Here is a 17,860-nt window from a genome sequence, read left to right as displayed (position 1 = left end):
GTATATGTATAACTGTATCATTTTGCTGTACACCCGAAACTGACACAGCCTTGTTAATCAACTATACTCCGTTATAAAATAAAAATGTTTTAAATAAAATAAAATGCATGAGCAAAACATAAATAAATAAATAAAACCAAACAGAATTTCTAGAGGTCAACAATTGAATTAATAAAATATCAATGGACAGGAATCATCGGTTAGCTACACCTGAGGAGAGAATTTGAGAACTGGAAGAAAGACACAAAGAAGTTCAGGAAATATCCCAGACAGAAATGAACAATATGAAACAGAAGTTAAAAGACATGGAGCGTAGAGTGACGTCTAACTCTCATTCCAAAGTGACGTAATAGAATAGGTTAGAAATAATATTTGTCAGGATAATGGCTGGGAATTTCCCAGAATGGTTAAAAGACACAGATCCAGGAAAACCAAACCAAATGAAAACAAAAACAAAAAGCAGGATGGAAAAACATTCCATACCTAATCACAACCGCAAAACATCAAAAGACAAAAAGCCTTCAACAGCCCACAGGGAGAAGAAGCACCCACAATGGAATAACAATGAGGCTGACCTCGGACTTCTCAACAGTAGTGAGACAAGCCAGAGGTAGTAGAATATCTTCAATAGACTGAGATAAAACAATTGACAATCTATTACCTTTAAGAAAATAATTTTTAGACAAATAAAAACTGAGAAACTTTACCACCAAAGAGCTCACTAAAGGAATATTAAAGGAAGGACTCTGTTGCTAAAGAAATGGTGATCAAAGACATTGGTAATATATGGGTAAAATACAGCAACATCGATGGTTTATAATAATTGGCTACATTGATTGTCACGTAATAAAAATCAATGGGAATAATTGACCTAAAAGACCATTATAGTAGCTCATAAATAGTGAGGGGGTGATCAGAATTAAAACACTCTAAGTTCTTTGCAAGTTTTGGAAGGCAAAAATATTGAACAACTATAAACTCTGACAAGCATTCACATTAAAATAATCTGAGGGACTTCCTGGTGGTGCAGTGGTTAAGAATTTGCCTGCTAATGCAGGGAACATGGGTTTGATCCCTGGTCCGGGAAGATCCCTCATGCTGCGGAGCAACTAAGCCCGTGCGCCACAACTACTGAGGCTGCGCTCTAGAGCCTGCGAGCCACAACTACTGAGCCCGCACTGTAGAGCCCGTGAGTCACAACTACTGAGCCTGCGTGCCACAACTACTGAAGGCCTTGTGCCTAGAGCCTGTGCTCTGCAACAAAGAGAAGCCACCGCAATGAGAAGCCCGCGCGCAGCAACGGAGACCCAACACAGCCAAAAATAAAATAAATTAATAAAATAAAATAAAATAATCTGAATAACCACCAAAATAAAAGACACAGAGCTTATTATTTCCAAGTTAGTATATGTGAAAGACTCAAATAAGAGGAGGAAGGGAAAACTCAATGAATTTGAAAGACAGCAATAATAAAGAGGGGAGGCAGAAAAGGCAGCACAAAGAGAAAGGACATAATAAGACTTATTTCTACAATCCTAATATTTTTTTTTTTTTTTTTTTTTAAATGTTTTGTTTGTTTGTTTTCAATTTATTTATTTATTTATTTATTTTTGGCTGTGTTGGGTCTTCATTTCTGTGCGAGGGCTTTCTCTAGTTGCGGCAAGCGGGGGCCACTCTTCATCGCGGTGCGTGGGCCTCTCACTATCGCGGCCTCTCTTTGCGGAGCACAGGCTCCAGACGCGCAGGCTCAGTAGTTGTGGCTCACGGGCCTCGTTGCTCCGCGGCATGTGGGATCCTCCCAGACCAGGGCTCGAACCCGTGTCCCCTGCACCGGCAGGCAGACTCTCAACCACTGCGCCACCAGGGAAGCCCCTAATATTTTAATAACCACAATAAAGGAAAATGTATTAAATGTTCCCACTAAATAAAAAAGCAAACGTCAGTCTGGATTTTTTTAAAACCCACTGTGTAAAGCTGGTACTTACAGAACGTTTGAAAATCAAACTGATAATCAATGAAATAAATCATTTAGTGTTTGTGTTTTCCCTGAATTTTCTAGTTTTAGAATCAGGCTACAGTGAAGTGGCCCCCAAAGTCACTGTAAATAAGCAGTTACTAGGCAACCGCTGCACACAGCATATCTAACTATGTGCTGCTGAAGTTCTGAGAGAAGAAAAAGAAGCAACCTCGAATCTTTTTAAGATCAAAACTTTATGAATTTTCTAGCCATAGTTTTTTGACTTGTATGATTTTTAGATCTTGCACATGAAATATACTTTTCTTTTGGAAAAGTACGTTAAAATCAAGATTTTAAGAATGAGATCATTCTCTATTGTTTACTTCTTCAATCACCCTGTTCACCAACAAAAGGAATACAGAATCTAAAACTCTGGCAAAGTTATTCTATTATTTATATTCTAATTGTTATCATTTGTTACAGAGAATAGAAAGAGTCCATTAAGTTCCTACCTATTTAAATTAACAGGACTTCCCTGGTGGCACAGTGGTTAAGAATCCACCTGCCAATGCAGGGGACACAGGTTCGAGCCCCGGTTCGGGAAGATCCCACATGCCGCGGAGCAACTAAGCCCGTGTGCCACAACTACTGAGCTTATGCTCTAGAGCCCGCGTGCCACAACTACTGAAGCCCGTGCGCCTAGAGCCCATGCTCCGCAACAAGAGAAGCCACCGTGATGAGAAGCCCACGCACCGCAATGAAGAGAAGCCCCTGTTCGCCGCAACTAGAGAAAGCCCGCGCACAGCAACGAAGACCCAACACAGCCATAAATAAATAAATAAATAAATAAATAAATAAATAAATAAATGAACAGTAGCTTTCTGACGGACTCAATCACATATTCTCAAGCTATTCAGTAAATCTGTTCAGGGTTTCTTTAACAGTGTGCGTCATGAAATGGAATTTGAAGTGCTCAGTCTCTTCGACCCTCTGGAGTCACTGAAGTGCTTCCAACTAAGACAGCCAAGTCAGCAAGGGTAGTTACTTCTGTTAATTCTCTTATGATTGCCACAGGGAGAAGGATTCACTTTAGTAAGTTCTTGAGGCCTATTACTACAAAATCATAAAATGTAAGAATCAAAAGAGACCATAGGGAACTTCTGGTCTGACCCTCTCTAATGGAACAACTGCAAAATCTGAGACCATGAGAAAGGAAGTGATTCTCCCAAAGTGTACTAGTTGATTAATTGTGAAAGGGACAAGAACCCTTTGACTCCCTCCAATTCAAAGAGCTTTCCATTCACTCCCCCACTTTCCATTTATCATTTCTGTTGATAAAGCCTGAAATGCCTAATAAGCAGAGTACAAACTGTTCACTGGAAGGAGCTTTCTGTTCTCAGGACTCATCAGAATGATGGATTCTAACTTTCTTGGGTCACTGATTCCAAGATGCTACAGGGAAACAGCTGGCAGTTTGTCCAGGTCCACATTCCCTTTCTGAGACATACATGCATTCCCTCCTGGCACCACCATCCTATTCACAGGGAGTTCAAAGGGTGGACCCCAGCAGATGTGGGAAACATGCAGGGCTGGCTGTCATGCTCATACAATCAGCTAATTTCCCAAAGGCAGCTTCAAATGTTGCTAGTGCTTTGCCACATTTTCCCCCAGTCATTTTTTAGTGAAATCGTCTTTTTATATTTAGACAAGATGAAACCCTTCCTTGATGTTTACTTTTACTCTCTTCATGTGAAAGAATGCTGGAGATATTAAAGAGGGTCTAAGATAAGTAACTAAAAAGCCTAAAGGACAGGAAGTGGTTTCTTCGCAGGAGTCAAGTGAGCTGGGGATGTTTACCTAAGAAGAGACAGCTAAGTGGTGACTTAAGTGCAGAAAAATACGTTAAGGAGGAATTGCCTCATTAAAAAGCAAAGTGCTAATCTTTAAGGTAACTTCAAATTCGGGGTTCTGAAATGTTATATTGCCACTAGAAATAATAACAAACTGTATATTTGATAAATTCTATATTCATATGATTAGCTCTATCAATGTGTTTTTCAAAGTGTCTGTGGCATTTTGTAACTCTATTAGCAATGTATGAGAGTTCCAGTTTTCCCACATCATTGCCAGCATTTGATACTGTCAACTTAAAAAAAATTAATCATTTTGGTAATTATGTGCTTTTTATATCCTAAGAATTCTTTGTCTAATCCAAGGTCATAAAGCTTTTCCCAAAGTTTTCTTCTAGAAGTTTTATAAGTTTAACTCTTATATTTAGATATAACTTTGATTTTTCAAACTAAAATTAAGTGCAAGGCACAAGCCAGGGAATGGGCTTAGGAATGCTTTGGCCAAAAAAAAAAAAAAAAAAAAAGGAAAGCATGGGCAACAGTTATTAAAGTGAGTAGTATTTTATTTTGTTTTTGCAATTTACAAGTAAAACCAATAATCATTTCAATATTTCTCAACATTCTGTGTGTAATACACACAAGCAGGAATTGTGGGCAGGGAAGAATCTCAAGAAGTAGTAGACCCACTGACTTTTTCCTAATGTGTTTCCATTTATTTAAAGAGATGAGACATGAGAATTTAAATAATAGAAAATGTTTTTAAAGCAGCACACATTTCACTGAGAAACATAAGGTATAGACCAGTGATTCTCAACAGGGAAGGAGCCATATCCTTCTATGGAGACATATCAGAATCACTAGGGAGACTCTCAAATTATACATGTCCCCCATACCTACATGCTGAAATTCTGGCAAAAACCCTCCCTTTTCCCATTGAGAATAATGCATATTGAGGCACTGTTACAAAAGGGCATATTTTAACTCTCAGATAAGTTGCTTTGGGAAAAGCTGTGGATCACTGTTGTAAGTGCTTTGGGAGTTGTCTACTGAAGATTCATGGACGGTTTTAAACTGGGTCTTAAAGCATAGGGTTTGGATAGACAAAGAGGACAAAGATCATTTCAGGTTTGATAACTGGTAGAGAAACAGGAAAATGACCAGGAGTTGTTTACTTTTGGGTTAAATTGTGGAATATAAACTCCATAAACGTAGGGGCTTTGCCTATCCAGTTCACTTCTCTATGCCCGGCACCCACAATAGTACCTTGCACGTTAAACAGGCCCCCGTGAATGTTGAATTAATGAAGTCTTGACTGTCAAATTAAAAATTTAGGACATTATCTTCCAGCATCTAGACAGTGGAGAATAACTGAAGAGAGTCATAGAGACATAAGCCTAGAGCCCCAGCAAGAGATCAAGACGAAGCTATAGGTATGAGAAGCTAAGGTATAGAGAGAAGGCAAAAGTCAAGAACCAACATCCTGGAAACATGCAGAGAGAGGGTGAGACTAAAGAAAATAAGAGAGAAGGGCTGTTAGATAATAAAAACAACGAACATAAAATGTCTCTTTATAATTTACAAACTCTTCCATATGCATGCTAACAGGTGAGACAGGCAAAGCTTCTCCCATTTTACATAGACTTCAGTGGTGGAATAGTAATAATAAAACATTACCAACCTAAAGATAAGAAAAGAACCAAGCCAATCACAGAAACTAAAAGCAATGTTAAGAATAAGGAGTGAATCAGTCTGGACAATCAGGAAACTGGAAACACAGTAGTTTGAACAGGGAAGGTTTTATGTAAAGAATTATTAACTTAAAGTAGGAGAGTAGCTAAAATAAGGTGTAAAGAAGACTCTAAGGGTACCTAGGGCTGCTGGAGAGTGCCTAAGGAAGAGAAAACTTGGGGGAAGGCCCACTCTCCAATAGTAGGGCTTAGATCTCTTTAGAGAAAAGGATGGTTGCTACCCACGGGATGGCAGGGAAGTTCACTGGCTTGTCTGATGCAGAGCTGGTCCACGGTCACCAGGCAGCAGGAGACAACCTCCCGGGGTACAGATGCGCCGAGGCTGGTGGGAGGATGCACAGACAGGGTCTGGGTGCCACTGCTGACACGAGGTCTGGAACACACCAGCGTCCAGGCAGGAGGGTCATGGTTAGTGGCCAGCTGGGCCTGGGCTGGACTGCGAGGTCACCACGGGACAGTGTGAGGCTGGTGCAGAGCGCACTGGATGTCCGCTTCCACACACAACCTTGCTGAGTCCTGCAGCAGGAGCTACCGAAAGCAAAACAGCGCCCGGAAACCAGACGCCTCCTTCTTCCTGCAGTGTCTCTCCAGTGCCCTCTACTGGCCAAGCTTAACATCGTGTTCACCATAAAGAAGAAACGCTACAGACACTAGTCCATTGGGAGCTGAAAAGGAATACATTGCAACTAGGGCCGTGGGTTATTCCACATTTTCCGGAGTGCTTGTACATGACTGGGCTGTTCTATAACAAGTTCCAGAAACGAGAGGAGGCTGGGCGCGGGGTGCTGGGAAAGGACTGAGGTGGGGTGGGGAGGGGAAGGAGTACCGATGAAGTGGCAGGTTAACACGCAGCCCTAGAGGAAAGAGAGATTTGATGTCCCAGCACGTCCATGTAAAACCCCAGAAAGCAGTAAAAGCCGAGACTGGGTCTCCTCCCCAAACCTGGGCTTTCCCCACAGCAAGAGGCACTGAGGATTTTGACCTACCAGCCCCGAGTTATTTGCTCACCTCTCTGGCCAGAGAGATGGGAGACTACGATTGGGAGCTCCATCATTTGGTCATGAGGTAGGCGAGGGAAATTCTCCCAAAGGGAGGTTGTTATGACCAAAAGAAGGACAGGGGTGCTGAGAAACCTCTGATGTCTATTATGGGGGCACAGATGAAAATGGGAATAAGGCTATCTCTGCGGAAGGCTTTTTGTTGCTGTTTTTTATTTGTTTTAACTGTCTTGTTACATTAACTCATCCTTTTATGAGCCCTGTATTAATCTCTAGGTACAGCTGGATGGAGATCACTAAAGGAAGCCATGCAAGGCAGACTCTGTGTCAAAATGCATCAGTTGTCTCCCTCTCTCACTTGTACTTTCACCACAGAGCAGTGATGTTTTGAGATAGTGGGAATCTTTAATTATCCGTTGATGCAAATGATAGGTGAAAACAAAAGGATTCTAAACCCTAAATATTGCTCTGAAGATAGATAAGAAATACTGATCGGTTGAGCAGTTTGCAGTTCAGTAAGGTGATATCCAGTTACCTAGTGGAGCTAACTATACAGAAGCCATGGATACCAGTAAGAAACGCACGGGAGCGGACCTCGCCGGCACCCGTCAGTCCCTGGACTGGATCCAAAGAGTTTTAGCAATACCACATCTTGTGCTGGTGCTGACCTCTGTCTCCATGCATGGGCTGGCTGTGACAACTCACTATTCGTGTGCAGAGACCCGAGTTCTTCACGGCGTGCCAGACACAGCTGCTATCATTGGAAAATTATTCTATTATCCAGTTTCTCCATATGCCTTCCAAGGGAAAATAAGTCAGTTTCAGGTAAGCATCTAAGTATCTCTAACCAATCTGTTCAGCATCGTGTTTTGTAGATATTAAAAATAAACAGGGTTCAAGCTTTCCAAGTAGTCCCCGTAACCCTGTAATAGTTTATATGTAGGTGTCTCAGGGCACTATCCAAGAAAATGAAAGTACTTTTAAAGGCTCACAAATAACGAGCTACTGTAAGGAACCTAGTCTGAGAGGAAAAGCAATTCAATATATGAATTTAATAGAATTTAGCATTTTTAGACACAAGCCTTAATTGTCAATCATATTAAATAGTTCTTAGGTTTTGTAAACGTCTTTGAATGACATACTTGACCCAGTATTTTAATGAGTTTAGTGATTATTCTGTGATTTCTACTCAAAGTTTATGTTTTTCAAAAGAACTTTATGAACCTGAGAAGAAAGAAGTATATTCTTAGGGTTTAAAAAAAAACTGGTTTATGATTAAACTTGAAATGTATACCTCAACAGAGGTCTTTAACTCTTGTTATCAGTGCTCTGCCACAGGGACAGAGCAAACAAATGTAAAACCTCTTCCTAAAGGCAAGTCCAGACTTTATTTCATGTGTAATTGAACAGGTTACACAGATTCATAACGTCAGACTGCCAAGATGGCTGGAATATAATCCTTCTATCAAGAGCTTGCAAGGACCGCCCTTAGAAGATGAAGGAGGAGATTACCAGATCATGGTGCTAGTGTCTGGGGACTTCTGTTTCCAGCAAACGCGGACAGCCTCCGTCACCTTTACCCTTCATGTGCTGGATAGGGATGAAGTAAAGGAAGCAAGCTTGATTCCTTCTCCAAGTGGGTAAGTGTCCGCATTAAAAAAGTACCAGGACACCTGGGTGTGGTGCTCAGCCTATGAGTTCAGTCAAAAGAGCAAGGGCAGGATATGAAGAAGCAAACCCTTGCACTAGAGAAAGAATAAGGAACAGAAGACCATCCCAAAAGGGAGAAGTAGACACATTTCACAGTGTTGCTAATAAACAGGCTCTTAGAGCAAAGCTTATTATGGTAATTCCTTGAACTGGAAAACAACCTCCCCAAATAAATGAACTCTTGGGAACTAAGTTTTTATTTCTCATACCATTTTATTTTACACTCACGGACCATGCACTAACTGAGAACAGTCGTTTTCTCTTTTTCTCTTTCAAAAAGCAGCATCCTGATTACACATATGCCTTGTAAGCACAGAATACTTTGGAACATTACGGTAACAGTAAGGGAGGAAAACTGGGAGACTGAGCAACAAGGATGAGGGGGTAGAAAAGGAACACTGTGTATTTTACGTGATTTTCATTTTTGTGCCTTGTGAATCTTACCTTGTGTTCAGGTATTATCTGTTTTAAAATTGATTAAAAGGCAATTCTATATAGTTTAACAATTCACATTTTGAGTATTTTTTATTTTCCTTAAGTTATTTTCCAATATGGAAATAACCATGTTGTTTACTATCCCTCTTAATCTAAAATTTTGAAGTTTTTCTCTAGAAAGTTGCTTTTTAACTTCTAGAATAATTTTTATGCAAAACTATGAAACTTATAGTTCAGGCCAATAATAACCAACTCTTACACAGCAACTCATAATTTATAAGGTGTTTTCCCATGCATCATTGCATCTTTTTTCTTTTTTTTTTTTTTCATTTACTTACGCATTCATTCATTAAGAATTTAGTGAGTGCCTACTATTTGCCAGATCCCTGAGCTGGGAGTAGGAGATAATATGAATAAGTTGCTGCTGAGGAACTTGCTCCAGTAGGGTATGTGGAAATGTAATAAAAAAAATTGTAATATGGTGCAAAGAATGCATTACATATATCTTATATATGTAAGATATAGAGGCTAAATTAGTAGATTAACTCACCTTGGGGGAGGATGTTGGCAAAACTTTTTGGATGAGGTAATGTCCATGATGGATATTTAAAGTTGAAGTCAGCTAGCCAAAATAGGAGGAAAGGCACTATAGGCTCAAAGAAGGACCTGTTGAATGGTTACAAAAACATTAAACAGAATGTTATGTTTGGGAAACCACACAAAATTTGGCATTGCTGAAACACAGGGTGAGTTGGGTAACGGCGGGAAATGAAGCTGGAGAAGTTAGCAGAGGCTGGGTCTCGAAAAGCCTTATGGGCTCCGTGGCACATTTGAAAGTCTTGGAGATGAAGGGAAGAAAAGGAAGCCTTAAAAATGCATTCAAGGGCTTCCCTGGTGGCGCAGTGGTTGAGAATCTGCCTGCCAATGCAGGGGACACGGGTTTGAGCCCTGGTCTGGGAAGATCCCACATGCCGCGGAGCAACTAAGCCCGTGAGCCACAATTACTGAGCCTGCGTGTCTGGAGCCTGTGCTCCGCAACAAGAGAGGCCGCGACAGTGAGAGGCCCGCGCACCACGATGAAGAGTGGCCCCCGCTTGCCGCAACTGGAGAAAGCCCTCGCACAGAAACGAAGACCCAACACAGCCATAAATAAATAAATAAATAAATAAATAAAATTAAAAAAAAAAAAAAGCATTCAAAACAGAATCTAATCATTTCACCCTAAAGATTAATCCTGTTTTCCTTTTCTTAAAAGAACTAAATTTCTTTTTTTTTTTGTATAATTTTTGGTTTAGCATACCTGCTCATTTCAACAGTAAACTAGGGCTATCCTATGCTCACATCCTTTCTGGATCTGTGAGAGTTATTACTTGGGTTTCCATTCAGCAAAGCCACAAGCTTCTAGAGACATTGGCCTCACAACCCCAACTATGGACAAAAGTCAAATCATGGGCTATTACTTAAAAGAGCGCATTTAGTAATTGCAGGGACTACTAACCAGTACTTCCATTTAAGAGGAGATCCACTGTTGGTCTAGATGCAAAAGATGTGAGATAAAGAAGTACAAGAAAGCAAAGCAAAAGGAAGGATGCAAGGAAAAGAGGGATACAGAAGGATGGAAGAAAAAAAAGAATGAAGGAAGGAAAGGACACAAGGTAGGATGAAAGGAAGGACAGAAGGAAGAACACAAGGATGGGAAGGATAGGAAAGGTCACAGGGAAAAGAAGAGAAGGGACACAAAGGAACAGGACAGGCGCAGTAAGAGTGAAAGTCTTATTGTGTGCCAGATAATAACTTGCGAAGTGCATATATCAATTAATATTCAAAATAGCTCTGCAAGGGAAATTGTTATACCCATTCTCTATTCAAAGAAACGGAAGCTCAGATCAGTTAAATAACTCAAAACCTTCTAACTCCAAAACAACTTTCCCACTGAAATTCTTACCTTCTGATTGAAGTCAGAACACCTGAATTAGGACCAGGTACTTACTCTGTGCCTTTGGACATTTTACTTAGTACTTTGAATCTCAGCTTCTTCAACTATAAGTTAGGGATTATAATAATTGTCCTCCCTATCCTAGTTATTGGAGGTAACAATAAACGATGTATGAGAGAATACTATATATACCCTGAAGGCCTATATAAAAATAAGGGATTGCTAGTAAAGCAATAATCCGTGCTGTATTGTTCTTTTAAATCTTCAGTATTAGGGCCCACGGAGGCTCAAAGGAGTTTTCCACCATCATAGCTGAAATTACTCTTAAAGCAGCTGCCGAAACTCTTGGTGTTCAAGACCATCTCTTTCTGGTACACACACTGGCAGACTATTTCCACTTGGATCCTTCTTTAGTGACTATGAGCACATACAGAAGCAAGGTAAACAAGCACCTCTGGAACCTTCCAGTGTTGGCTGAAGATCCTAGGCAAGTCATTCCTTTACAAGGTCACTCTGTACAATTCCACTGGTCTATGGAACATGAGGTTTCTACAGCACTGCAAGAGCTAATGCAAGTTTTTCAACAGCATGCTTCCTCTAAGTTTCTTGCCCAAATTTTAGGATATAATATTGAAGGTTGGAGATTACTTCAAAAATCTCAAAGAAGACCCAGGCAGTTAAGGGCTATCCCAGTCCCAACAGTAGGGCCAAATGAAATGACAAGAAAACCAAACAAGCCTTTCTCTGTTTCATTACCCACCTTAGTGACTCCTTGGATCCCTAAAGATGAGGCCTCTTCAATTTCTGGCTTATTTGCTGCCTTAAGACAGATCACTCCTATCCTCCATCCTGACTTTATTCCAGGTACTCCAAGGTATACAAAGATGACAAGGCCACTGCATACAGTAGCATCACAGAATTCATTAAAGGAAATGTCCTTGACAACAAACCTTGAATATTCTTTTGCTTTTCCTGAGGTCCTTCCTTCTATGGTATTAACAGCTACTTCATTCACAGATTCTGACTTCCTTCAGAGTAGAACTTCTACAGTATCAATGTTATTAGAAAAACTAGACTTGACAGAGTGGGAGATAAGGGGGCACACCCCAATCCACGGAACAAAAATACAAAAGCGTCCTGTTTTATCTGACCTTGTCTCAGAGTCAGTTAGTCAACCGTGGTATTCACGAGCCTTTCTTCCCTCATCCAAGTACTCTCATTTTCCTGGGTCCTCAGTCTCTGAGGAGGTGATACAGGATGTGGCCACACCTCCCGAGGGACTATCTTCAATGACAACATTCCTCTGCAGATGGAGTGGCTCTCACCCAGCCTACCTGGGAAAGTTTGTACAGTCACCTAACAGTCTCCTGATACCTGCAGCCTCAGCAAGGGAGATATTGGCAGTCTCGCATTTTCCCCTTGAGTTCAGCCAGTTGCCCCTGTCAAGCTGACTGAGGCAGAAGCATCTTCATAAGCATGGTCATGTGTCTGAGACTCCTGAAGTTTCTCAGCAGATTCATTCATTCCCCACTCCTACAGAGACAGTTTCGCCTCTTGGCATGAGCGTAAATACAAAATTTGCATGGGATAGTACATTTGACTCAACTCTTTTGCTGTGGGAAACTGCTCATTTCTCCAGCAACCAATCAGAGGAAGACTCATCATCTGATGTGATTTTGAAAACTCAATCTTATTCTAAGGAGACCTCATCATTTACTCATTTACCTGATTTATCGGATTCATCCCTTTCTGAGCTGCCCAAATTTGCAAATGCATTTGAGTTACCTGAAAGCATGGGCTCAAAGACTATAATGCATTTTCTTAGTGACTGGTATTCAGGCATAGTACATTTCGCTTTTAGCAAATTCTCAAGAACTAGTCCAACTTCACCAGGCGACACAATGTTTAACCTGGATCCTACTGGGATGGTGGTAAGTCACCCACATACCTCCCAAAACTTATTGACAAGATATGGGACTATTTCTGACGTAAACAACATGCAAGGTAAGATTGTGGTAGTTGCTTAGTTTTCTATTTGCTATATTTTTCAGTGAATCTTTATACTAACAAGTAGTGACCAAATAATGTTGGTTAAAATATTCAGATTAAAATAGTGTTAAGATTAAAATACAGTGCCTAATGTTTACTGTGATGACGTTATGAGTGCTTGATTTTCTTCTGTCTATATTTTCTGTATTTTCCAATATTTCTACAAGGAGCATAGTGATTTTCAGGAGGAAAAAATTTTAAGAAAATATTATGTAAGAAAAGTCAACAACAAAATGCAGTACCCATTTAATGCCCTCTACACATTAAATACAATTTAGATTTATAAAAGATTCACAAATGTGGAAGGAACTTCAAGCCATCACTTAGACCATACTCTGTCTAGTTACTATTATTCCTTAATTATCTCAGAAAGACACTGATAATCTGTTGCAACCTTATGGTTCATCATAATTAGAAAAAGGCTTGCTAACAAATTCAATCTCTATTGGTAAAATTAAGACCATCTTCTCTCTCACCATATACTCTAAACACAGGCAGTACTGTGATTAAGAATTCAGTATCTATAGTCAGACAAGCGTTCAAAATCTAGCTCTATAACATACTATTTGTGTGACCTTGAGTAGCTACTTAATTTTATTATTTTATTTTCATCATTTATAAATTGAGGATAATCATTATCCCAGTATGTTTGTCATGAAGGTAAAATGAAATATGTACTTAGTGCAGTGCCTGGCATCGGGTGAATGTTCTTTAAATGCAACCTGTTATCATGTCTGCCCATATTCTCTTTTCTGAGCTAGGTAACTCATATCAGAGTGATTCTCTTAGAACTTGTTTCATATTGAAGCATACTTGTATGGTAACTTCCATGGAAAATTTCATGGATGATTTTTAATTCTGGGGGATTTCCTATGTTTCAATTAAACATCTAATTTAAATCGAGGCTCACCATTTTATATGGATTCACTACAGAGTTTCCAGAGACATCATTTAGACAAGGTACAGCCAGTTTGTCTCTCACTAAGTATGAACTGCTTCACGCAACAAAGATTCTGAAGACATGTGCTCTCCATCCTGAATCTCAGAAACCCGAGGACATGTCACCCCCAGGTAAGCAATTCTATCACCAAGGAGGGAAAGCTGATGGAACTTGAGCCTGTTTGAAACTTATCTCCCTGGTAGTTAGAACATACACCGTTAGTCAATCCCATGAAATATGCAACAGTGCTCAGATCTCACTTCAAAATAGTCTTTCCTTCATCAAGTAATTGCCCCATTCTGTCTTCTAGATTCATTGATTTTTCCTAGTATGACACTCTTCTTTCCAACTTAGTGCGACTCACAATATCTAAAGCCACCTGCCTTTGTTATATTTCAGCAGTTCCCATTTTTGCGATAGTCACCTACCTCATCGTCTCTCTCAGACAACACCAAACCTTTTCTGTGCAGAGCTTGAATTGTTTTCTAGGTGCTTTGGGATTTAAATGTGTTCTTTGAAATTAGAGCACTAGTTCATTACTATGTTTCTGTTCAATTATACAACTGTTATGTCCTGAACTTTAAAAAATGTCCCTGTTGAGCTTTTAAACATAGACATACAGACACACACACACACACACACACACACGCACAAACACACACACAGAAGCAGTTTAGAAATTTGAGCCCACTGCCAAAATATTGTTTTTCTGAAGCCCTCTAACCCAGACTTAGTTACTTGATACTGCTAATGAGCTAATCTCAAGATCTTTTTCCATACTATAATTTAAGGCTGAGAGGATTAGGAAATTTGGAAACTAACAAACTCTGTGAATATGTAGAAGTAGCATCAAAGCTATAATGCAAACTCTACCAGTTGATGATAAGACAGAAGATAAAGAAGGTCAGAGGAGAGGGAGAGGGAAGTGAGAGAAAGAAAACCAAAAGAGAAAGTGCAGACAGAGCTTAAGATGGATGAACCTGACCCTTGAGTAGATGGAGGAAGTGTCCCCAAATCAAAGGCTAAAAACAGAGATGAAAGAAGTCAGTCTCTTTCACTCCTTCCTGGAGCTACTTATGTGGTACCCAAATACAGGATGTCTGTGATTTCCCACGTTCCTATGCAAATCAGGTCCAAAAATGAATATGGGGGAGAAATAAGTCAACCACCAAGACAACCTTAAACATCTAAATAGGAATGGTTTTTGTTGAAATTTGTTTGTTTGCTCCTTCTAGGTCAACCCAACACATCTCCAGCAGTTGTTAATCCAATTCAACTGATAACAGCAACTGTCGGGCACAGACTCCATTTCCCAATCCATCCTGACACACTTTATGATCAGGAAGATGGCAGCTCAACTCATTTGACACTTGCAATAAAATCAGTAAATGAATATCCTTCAGGCTCAGAAAGCTGGCTGCAATTTAATTTGACTCATCAAATACTATATGGATATCCCCTAGAACTGGATTTTCAGTATTCCCCTCAGGAATTTATTCTTCGTGCCACAGATTCTGGGGGCCTGGCTGCTCAGATGCTTTTCACCATTGAACTGAAGCTGCCCAGAAGTACACCCTGCCACACCTACACTCTGCGCACTAAAAGCAGTTTCTACTCATTTATCAAGAAGAGAGAGAAAATTAGTTTGTTTTTTGCTAAACTCACTGACTATCTAAACTCCAGTAGCCCTGAACAACTTGTATTAACCACCCTGAGACCAGGGTCTACTATTATATCATGGTATAACAGAACCTTATGTGAAGTCAACGGCAGTTCTCTGAAAAGGTGTCCTAACAGAAAAATTCAGGAAGTGATGTTTAAACTAAGAAGGCCTGATGGGAATGTCCATCCAAATTTTGCATATGCTATGTCACCGGAATACAAAATTGGCACAATTGAGACCATCACATATGGTGGAATCTGCCTTATTCTGGAGCCAGATAATGGGTCGTTAATTGAAAACAGCATTCTTGCCTCATCTAACATAGAAAATACCCACTGGATTAGAAATCTTATTTTGGCTTTGTTGGTAGGTATGTGTATACTGATTGTGGCAATAGCAGCAAGTGTAGCTTGCCATTTCTATAGGAACTATAAGACTTTTCTTATTCCTCAGTCCCTGGTGTTTCAAGGGAGAACCTTAATAAGTAATTCAGACCAAGAAATGTATGTGCTAAGGCCGAGAAAGCCCCCTATCCTGGAGTGTGAAGTTCCACACTCACCTGGATTATGGAGAGGGACACCATTGTCTTCTCAACATCAACCTTACAGAGAAAACGTGACCTCTGCCACAGACACAAGAGTAGTCAATCTTCCAGCCTTCAAAACGTCAACTCCCATTCCATAATGAAATGGATCTCACTAGCCAGAGGAGAAGTGAGTAATACTATCAGAAATCCAAATGTATCAACAACTGTATGAGAAACAGGGATAACTGATCTAGAAAGCAGGTAAAATAAACAATTGCTGAGTCAAATTGTAAAAAGATAAGCAATAAATAATTCATCCTCCATGTTAACTGTATTAACATACTACCAATTAATTCTAATCACTTATTTCTCCTTAGAAGCCTGATGGTCAATTATAAATTTATGTCACCCAGACCACCACTACCATAAACAAATCATGTAATCAATCATCCATTATGGAAAGAAATTACATCACTGGCAACAGCATTTCCAAATGTAAAAAATGCTGTAAACTGCCAGCCCAAGATACTCATTACAACCTTCAGTATGAAGGCATAAATAATATAACTATAAATAATAAATTCTGCAATAGGTTAAGGTTTGACTGTGTATAGGAAAGAATGATTAAATGTTTACCTCTCCATTGTATTTTTAAAATTTTTGTCCAATTTTATTGTGATATAGTTGACATACAGCTATATAAGCAATGATTATAAGCAATGATTATAAGCTGTATAAGCAATGATTTCACTTACATACATCATTAAATGATTACCACGATTTAGAGAACATCCATCATCTCATATAGATACATTAAATAAATAGAAACAAATATGTGTCGTTGTGATGAGAACTCTCAGGGTTTACTCTCCTAGCAACTTCCAAATATAACACACAGCAATGTTCATTATCTTTATCATGTTGTACGTTACATCCCTAGTAGTTCTATATGTTACAACTGGAAGTTTGTACCTCTTGACTGCCTTCATCTATCCCCCCTCTGGTAGCCACAAATCTAATCTCTTTTTCTATGAGTTTGTTTATCAGTTTGTTTTTTAAGTATAATTGACCTACAACTCTATGTTAGTTCCTGGTGCACAACATAATGATTCAATATTTCTATAAATTTCAAAATGATCATGAGAAGTCTACTTGTCACCTGTCACCATACAAAGATATTACGTAGTTATTGACTATATTCCTCACACTGTACATTTCATACCCTTCACTCATTTATTTTGTAACTCAAAGTTTGTACCTCTTAATCTCCCTTACCTATTTCTCTCCTCCCCCTACCCACCTCCCTTCTGGCAACCACGTGTTTGTTCTCTGAATCTATAACTCTGTTTCTATTTGATTTTGTTTGCTCATTTGTTTTGTTTTTAGATTCCACATATAAGTGAGATTGTACAGTATTTGTCTTTCTCTGACTTAATTTCACCTAGCATAATACCCTAGAGGTCCATTCTTGTTGTCACAAATGGCAAGATTTCATTCTTTCTTATGTGAATAATATTCTATTGTGTGTGTGTGTGCATGTGTGTGTGTGTGTGTGTGTATATATATATATATATATATATATATATATATATATATATGCCACATATTCTTTATCCATTCATCTACTACGGGTCTCTAGGTGGCTTTTATATCTTGGCTATTGAAAATAATGCTGCAATGAACATAGGGTGCATATATCTCTTCTAATTAGTGTTTTCATTTTCTTTGGATAAATGCCCAGGAGTGGAAGTGCTGGATCATATGGTAGTTCTATATTTAGTTTTTTGAGGAATCTCCATACTGCTTTCCACAGTGTCTGCACCAATTTACAATCTCACCACAATGCACAAGGGTTCCCTTTTCTCCACATCCTTGCCAACACTTGTTATTTGTTGATTTTTTGATATTACCCATTCTGATAGGTCTGAGATGATATCTCATTGTGGTTTTGGTTTTCATTTCCCTCATGATTAGTGATGTTGAACATCTTTTCATGTGCCTGTTAGCCATCTGTATGTCTGCTTTGCAGAAATGTTTATTCAGGTCAT

The 17,860-nt window shown here is 39.4% G+C and overlaps 2 protein-coding genes across 4 annotated transcripts in view; one reads left to right on the top strand and one right to left on the bottom strand.

The window, feature by feature from the left end:
• The window catches only part of LOC309640704 (uncharacterized protein), a 39,164-nt gene that overhangs the window by 10,108 nt on the left and 11,196 nt on the right, over window positions 1-17,860 (bottom strand). The window contains exon 2 of the mRNA XM_082419923.1: window positions 9,249-9,364. Within this exon, the coding sequence (XP_082276049.1) occupies window positions 9,249-9,295 (47 nt within the window). The 5' untranslated portion in view covers window positions 9,296-9,364. The remainder of the gene's footprint in view (window positions 1-9,248; window positions 9,365-17,860) is intronic.
• On the top strand, window positions 6,937-17,416 carry LOC309640661 (dystroglycan 1-like; the record flags this gene model as incomplete). 3 transcript variants are annotated; one of them, XM_082419798.1, is made up of 3 exons in its annotated part: window positions 6,937-7,378; window positions 7,964-8,193; window positions 14,859-17,416. In XM_082419798.1, the coding sequence occupies 3 exons, from the start codon at window positions 7,115-7,117 to the stop codon at window positions 14,887-14,889; spliced, it is 525 nt and encodes a 174-aa protein (XP_082275924.1). In that variant the 3' UTR covers window positions 14,890-17,416. The 3 variants fall into 3 exon arrangements, with proteins under 3 accessions (XP_082275924.1, XP_082275922.1, XP_082275923.1); XM_082419796.1 differs by lacking the exons at window positions 6,937-7,378; window positions 7,964-8,193 and adding exons at window positions 12,194-12,638; window positions 13,617-13,754; XM_082419797.1 differs by lacking the exons at window positions 6,937-7,378; window positions 7,964-8,193 and adding an exon at window positions 12,194-12,638.

Source organism: Balaenoptera physalus (assembly GCF_965194825.1).
Source record: "Balaenoptera physalus genome assembly, chromosome: 13".
NCBI classification, from domain to species: domain Eukaryota; kingdom Metazoa; phylum Chordata; class Mammalia; order Artiodactyla; family Balaenopteridae; genus Balaenoptera; species Balaenoptera physalus.
Note: the sequence above shows the minus strand (reverse complement) of the source record. Positions and strands in the feature narration are given on the sequence as shown.